Below are 7,486 nucleotides of genomic sequence, written 5' to 3'. Positions count from 1 at the left end.
GCTCACAAAATTTCTGAAATTTTAACAATCAACTCTCATAAGTTAGTATGAATCAGCTCCAATATATCACTAAACACAATTTTCTCCCTTGAGAATAAATGTTCTATTCACATTGAGATTTGGCAAATACGAAATTCACCCTCCTGAATGTGTCTTTAGGAAATTAACTTGTGTGTAAAAGTAGAGGTATCAGGTGTGAACGTCTAGAGCGTTCGGGTCCCTGGGTAAGGGTCACGAAATAACCGGGACACAGGGGATGCAGAGCCAAGGCAGCAATCGCAACTGCATGCTGAGGTTTATTTGCAAGTTCCTTTTATACACTTCTTCTAACAAAGCAAGCAATTCTTTAATATCACGTTGCCCACATTGCCCAAATATCATGCCTCAGCGGATACACAGAGCTAGATTCAGATTGTTCCTGTTTGTTTGATAAGTACCCTCCTAAAGTTCTTTGTAGACATTATCTACTCCTCTGAGGATGCATTTGTTTCTTCAGAATGTACTGTTCCCAGGATAAGTATGCAGGAAACTTCTTCCTCTTGGCCAAACCATGCAGAACTTGTGCCTTGCGATAAGGGGAAGAGAATGTTTCCTCCTCCTAGCTGAGGTTTGCCTCAGCTGACCTAAATCACAGCCACAGCTCTTGCAAAAAGTCAGGCCTGAGGGAGCTAAACTCTGCACACTTAAACCCCAACAATTCCTTCTTTTTTCTTTTGTTTTTCTAAAACAGCTTTCCACAAAGTTAATATAGAGTTTTGAGATGGTGTTATGCACATGCAATATATAATTATAACCAGGATAATAACTAAGCATAACACTATTCCCACTCCTCCAGCCGTATGGGTAAGACTTTGAGCAATTCCTTTGGGATCTAATCCCTCTAACTGTTTTAAAAACAATTCAGCTATTTGTGCAGCATCATCATGTTGAAACCCTTTTCCAAAAATTTCAAATATATCCTTTTGTAAAGAATCAATCATTAATTGAGCTGTATCATTACCATCGAGATAATTTTGTATGATACTCCATTCGTGTAAGCTTTTATTATAATGTACATTAGTTATACAGAAAGAAGTTGAATTTCAGTCACATTTTAATCTAATTTTTTTGTTCTAAGGTGAGTATCTTTTTTCCTAACCAATTAACTGTCTGTTTTAAAATATCTATTTGAGTTTGAAGTCTAGAATCAATTTGAGTCTGGGATAGCCATAACTCATGCGAATCTTTATGCCATTCCTCAACAAAATGTTTTGTTTGTAAAGAAGTATGTAAAGCTATCCCTGAAACTGTAGCAACTGTAGTCACTGCAATAAGACTTAGAATTACAGCAACAACAACTCCCACAAACCGTTTAGTATGTTTTAACAATTGTCTAAAAAATTCCAGAACCAAAGCATTTACAGGATCTTGGGACCATGTTCTTTGCAAATTTACAGGAAGCCAAATGTGAGAGCGCTGTTGTAACAGCACAATGGAATAACCAGGAGGAATAGAAACAGATGTATTAATACAGGTATACAATTTACAATTAAAGCATAAAATTCCCTCATCAAAAGTAACATTTCCAATTAAGAGCAGGTATGGCATGGGCACACATGTGGTTATATTATATTCTTTAAATACAGTAAAATTATAAGAAGCAGCTGATTGACTAGTCCCAGAGAAAGAGCCATTAGACAAAGTTACAGGTTTAGTTGCAGCAGCAATTTTCCATAAATGTGTTTGTAAATGATGAGCGTATTGCACTGAAGCCAAGCATGGATCAGCAATTTCGCCATCACCCCAGGCCATCAATTTGTAGTTCCGAATGGTTTCATTCCATCTCTCTTTCGGCGGGATTCTGTATGTAGAAGATAAATCACAAGCAGTAATATTCCATTCTGAACAATTTTTTAAGAACATCCCGTAAGGACCCCACATGATAATATTCTGAAATATCTTCCCAAATTTGCCTAAACATTCCTGCCATATGAAAGGGGAGTATCTTAAGTCCTGATAAGTAAAATTGGGGCACTCAGGGAACATAGGGTATTTTTGTTCAGTTATATTATCCCAGGTCATATTGACGGACCATGCAGACAACCATTGTAAACGTGTTCGAGAACTATTACTCCAATTTCCAACTAGTATCCAATGTTGCCAATCTAATTGTAAGCAAGGAGGAATGCCCAAGCATATAGGTTTACTGTTATTATTCTTATAAGTAAAATTAAATGGTGTTCCATCATTAATATTCATATATGTTAAATTGTTCCAAGGGGGAGATAAAAGAGCAGGAGAAGTATATAAGGTAATATCCATGTCACCCCAAGTAACAGGTTCCAGCAAAGGTGGATTGGGAATATAGGCCCAATAGTGAGTATTATTATTTTGTACCTCAGAAGCGGAAGACACTGTCAATAATGCACACATAGCCAGAAATAAATTTTCTGGGGTGCAATTCTTCCCTGTTCGTTGCAGCACCTTCTGCCCTTCCCCACTCAGCTTTTTAATTTGACCCCACACAGGTAAGGGAGAGAAATTAAGACGTCGACGACATCGGGCCCCAAGATGAAGATGCGCCATTGCTGCCACCGAAACATCAAGCTCAGGATCTTGATTCCTCGGCTGGGGTAATGGATAGGGTGCCCCCCTTGGTGCCGTTCTGATTGTGACGGGTCTGGATCCACCGCCCTGGGAGCCACTGCTGGTGTCCATTTTCTGTTGAAACATAAGCATAACCCTTTCCTCTATAAAGTAAAATCCCTGGCTGCCATTCAGCATCTGCTGCAATTTTTATCCAAATTGGTTCATGAACTGTTTCTAAGGTTTTTTGCTCAAAATGTCGTTCTGCTCTTGTCAATATTTCTCCTTGTGGAAGATTAAGAAAATTTAAAATAAATAAGGCTTGATGTAACAATGCTTTAGGTTGATTTTGTAAATGTCTAAACAAGTGCATATTTAAATCTGTCATTTTCCTCCTTTTTAATTTTTTAATTTGTGTTTTAAGCGTAGCATGTACACGTTCTACTAAAGCTTGTCCTTGTGGATTATATTCTATTCCAGTTAGATGAACAATATCATATAATTTGCAAAAATCTTTAAAATTTTTACTAGTATAAGCTGGACCATTATCAGTTTTAATCATAGCAGGAATTCCCATAATAGCAAATGTTTCCACTAAGTGTTGAATAACATGACTGGTGGTTTCTCCAATTTGAGCGGTAGCCCACAAAAATTTAGAGTATGTGTCAATAGTAACATGAACACAAGAATAACGTCCAAACAAGGGAACATGTGTAACATCCATTTGCCATAATTCATTAGGTTGAATCCCTCTAGGATTTACTCTGGAAGGTACAATCCTAAGATGTAAAGGTCGACAAACTGGGCAATTTTTAATAATTTGTTTTGCTTGTTTATATGAATCTTATATTTAATGTGTAAATGTCCGGCATTAGAATGAAACAGATTATGTTCTTCTTGAGGAGTTTTGAACATCACTAATTTGTCTACCTGAGCATTACCATATGTCAAAAATCCTGGTAATTTAGAGTGTGATCTAATATGATCTATAAATATGCGAGCATTACGAGCTTGTAAAAGTTTTTGTAAAGTATGAAAAAGATTTTGTAGAGTAGGTTTATTAGAATAAGCTATTGCAGTAAATATATTTTTAACTACTCCCATCGTGTATGCAGAGTCAGTAAGAATGTTAATGTCTTGATTATCAAAATCATTTAAAACTTGAATGACTGCAAATAATTCATTTTGTTGAACAGATTGATAGTTTGTTATTTGAACCCAATATTGATTCTCTGTCCAATAAGCACTTTTAGTTTTTGATCCATCAGTAAACACAGTAACAACATTGTCTAAAGGATATTCACTAATAATATTATTGATTACAAATTGTTGACGTTTTAGCATGTCCCATAATTTGCCCTTGGGGAAATTATAGGAAATACCTCCGGTATATTCAGCCAACGCTATTTGTAGCATTTCAGTCATTTGTACCAAGTAAGTCCATTGGTCTTTAGGTAATGGGGTAATTATGTGAGAAATGTCATTGCCCGTCAAAGTTATACTTCTCTGTCTTCCTTGTTCAATTAATAATGCGATCTGGTCAGCATATGGCATAATATTTTTGGAGAATCTATGTTTTGTATGTAGAAAAGTGTTAGAGTCAAACATTCAATTCAACAAAAATAAGAAACATTTTTGATTCCTCTGTTAGATGTAGACTGCTTCTCCTTTTGCTAATGAATGTTTTTTAGCTGTAATATCACTGAGCTGAACAAATAAATCACCTTGAGTACATAAGGAAAAATAAACACATGTTAAATGGATAAATTACATCTTTACTAGATCATCTTTACTTCTAATACTTTAGAAGCTTAGAGATTTAGAGTATTCTTACATTAACTGCAAGAAAAATTAAAGGAGAAATTTTTTTGAGATCACAATTATGAAGTCATGTGGTTATAAAATTTTGCATTTGTGTGCAAAACATGAATCATATTTACCTTTATTTTCCCTACTTAGTCTTGTCAATCACCTAGCAGGACTTAATAGATACCTTTTAAAGAAACAGAGATTGAGATGCGTTTATATAACTTCAATAACCTCATCACTATAGTAATGAGAGATATAGTATCTTTTTGCTATGGTTCAAGACAACAGGGAAGGAGAGATCACAAGAAAGAGAAATCAAAATTATTACAACTGAGAAATTACTTCTTATTAAGTTTTACCATGGTGCCACCTTTATTTTTACATAAGCATGGTGGCATAATTCAAGCTCAATAAATCGGAAATCTTAATATTTAAAATTTATTTTGATTTTCATTTATCACCATATTAACAACCAAAAGAATTAGATAAAACACATAGGAAAGGGTAATATTAAACCCACCTTGTTGAGTTGATTTATTGACATATTAACTCATTTTTATATAGAAAAGGGATAGTGCATCTCAGTTTGTTTACAAGCCAGGAGATCACTTAAAATTTTTCATTTCCTAATTGCAAACAGAATATAGCACTTACAACAGGTTATAAATAAACTGGTTTTTAAGCATAGAGTTAGCCCCAACGATAATACACTACTTAAAAAGACCTAAGGCAATGAATTCCATTTCCAATGGAAAAAAAGAACTGTGCAAACAAGCTTAAAACTACTTTTTTTGTGCCAGTGTTATAAAATGTAGCTTTTAATAAAACTTTGACTTAAATGCCATTAACTTCAGAAAAAAATTTTGGTGGAGAGAAGAATGTTATTTCATTTAGGAAAAATAATTATTATCTTTTTTCTTAATCTTTAACACACACAATTTAAATATATATAGTTGCTTTAACACTTTACATAATTCCTATGTACTGGAGCAATAACAAGGTCTAATTTTGTCCCAAGCTTCTAAAGCTATTTCCTTCAATTGCTCATGAATCTCAGGAGGAATATTAATTTGATGTTGAATGTCATCATACATACCAGTGCCAGATAACATAGGGTATCCTATGGCACGAATAACAGGGTTTTGACTGTTACCATTTTCTCTAGCCTTAGTGGCATATCCTTCTAAAAACCACATGTGCCACTGAAGATATTCAGGTTCCTGTAGAAGAGCACGGCTCACAATCTTCCAATCCTCAGGAGCAAAATTATTGTAATGAGTAGCAAAAGCATTAAGCAATGCTTTTACATAATGGGATTGAGGTCCGTACATTGTCACTGCCCTTTTTAATCTGCTAATATGATCAATATCAATCCCCTCATACCGAGGTGGATGTGCCATTCCATTAACTGGATCAGGCCTGATTATAGGAAAAGCAAAGAAAGGAGTTTCATCCTCATCGTCAGAAGGTTCTGAGTCCATTTCCTGGACAGCCTTTAAAGAAGCTGCCAAAAAAGGATTGGTGGCCGGAGGGGCAGAGGGCCTGGTTCCTGATAAAAGCTTAGGGTCCATTTTAGCTTCTAATTTATTAAGACGTCCCAAAACCTCCTCCATAACAAGTTTGAATTGCTCCGAAACGGAGCGATCATCAATCATCGTTTTTACTTTCGTTTTCTTTTCCGTAGCGGTACCAATTAAATCAGCAGAATTTTGTGAAGAATTATGAGTCAATTGTTGCGTATCTTTTACTACCTCTTCTTTTTCACTAACATCCAGAGGGAGATCTAAAATAGAGGGAGCTAACTCCTTTTGTAAGTTGCCAATTAATCTTTCTTCCTCCATAGCTTTAAACATTGTATATAAAATAGACCAGATAGACCAAAACCGAATTGGAATTTTTTCACCTTGCCTCATGGCCTTTTCAACATTGTGACGGACCCGTTTCCAATTATCTGCATCCATAGATCCTTCCTCCGGGAACCAGGGATTCCATTCCCTGACCACCTTAAGACACATCTCTATATCAGAATGGGAAATGTTAATACCATAGACAGCAAGTGAATGCCTAAGAATACGTAAAAAAGGAGAAGATGAAGATTGTCCCATCACCCTGTAATATAAAGAAAAATAACTTACCCTTCCTGACAATCCAACAGGGTCCCTGTTTGGGCGCCAATTGTGAACGTCTAGAGCGTTCGGGTCCCTGGGTAAGGGTCACGAAATAACCGGGACACAGGGGATGCAGAGCCAAGGCAGCAATCGCAACTGCATGCTGAGGTTTATTTGCAAGTTCCTTTTATACACTTCTTCTAACAAAGCAAGCAATTCTTTAATATCACGTTGCCCACATTGCCCAAATATCATGCCTCAGCGGATACACAGAGCTAGATTCAGATTGTTCCTGTTTGTTTGATAAGTACCCTCCTAAAGTTCTTTGTAGACATTATCTACTCCTCTGAGGATGCATTTGTTTCTTCAGAATGTACTGTTCCCAGGATAAGTATGCAGGAAGCTTCTTCCTCTTGGCCAAACCATGCAGAACTTGTGCCTTGCGATAAGGGGAAGAGAACGTTTCCTCCTCCTAGCTGAGGTTTGCCTCAGCTGACCTAAATCACAGCCACAGCTCTTGCAAAAAGTCAGGCCTGAGGGAGCTAAACTCTGCACACTTAAACCCCAACAATCAGGTACTGAAACTATTGGATAAAAATAAAAAAGCTTAAGAGATGTTACACTGATCCTTACTTGTTGTCAGGCTATGTCTTGTTTCTTCCAGTACAACTTTTCTCATGAAAGGAACACATACCAAGTTAATAATGTATGGGGACATGTATCCATGGGTTTATAGCATTATTCAAATACAGTCTGCTGACCTACAGCTTTTCATCAACTGGGATGTTGCTAGAAATGAAGAAGCTCACATACCAAGCAGAATCCTGAATCAGAATCTGTATTGCAACAAGATCCCCAGATGATCCAAAGGCACAATACATTTTGAGATTTACTGACAGACTAAATGAAGGCTTGAGGCCAGTTGAGTCCGAGTCTAGAACAACACTTCAGCATAGCAGTCTTTGCAATGCTAGAAATGTTCCAATATCTGTGCTGCCCCAAAC

General features: G+C 36.4%; 1 protein-coding gene across 1 annotated transcript; it reads right to left on the bottom strand.

The window, feature by feature from the left end:
• Positions 1–238: 238 nt before the first annotated feature.
• LOC124097676 (endogenous retrovirus group K member 19 Env polyprotein-like) lies at positions 239–7,021 on the bottom strand. The gene is made up of 2 exons (XM_058581960.1): positions 6,510–7,021; positions 239–2,700 (listed from the first exon to the last, which is right to left on the bottom strand). The coding sequence occupies exon 2, from the start codon at positions 2,695–2,697 to the stop codon at positions 1,099–1,101; it is 1,599 nt and encodes a 532-aa protein (XP_058437943.1). The 5' UTR covers positions 2,698–2,700; positions 6,510–7,021; the 3' UTR covers positions 239–1,098.
• Positions 7,022–7,486: the final 465 nt, after the last annotated feature.

Source organism: Marmota monax, unplaced genomic scaffold, assembly GCF_021218885.2.
Source record: "Marmota monax isolate L192 unplaced genomic scaffold, Marmota_monax_Labrador192_F-V1.1 WCK01_AAM20220418_F8-fsc00105, whole genome shotgun sequence".
In the NCBI taxonomy this organism is placed as follows: domain Eukaryota; kingdom Metazoa; phylum Chordata; class Mammalia; order Rodentia; family Sciuridae; genus Marmota; species Marmota monax.
This window is presented reverse-complemented; position numbering and strand designations above follow the sequence as displayed.

What these genes read in the sequence shown, in the direction of transcription:
- LOC124097676 (XM_058581960.1), bottom strand. Translation starts at nt 2,697, where the DNA reads ATGGACACCAGCAGTGGCTCCCAGGGCGGTGGATCCAGACCCGTCACA.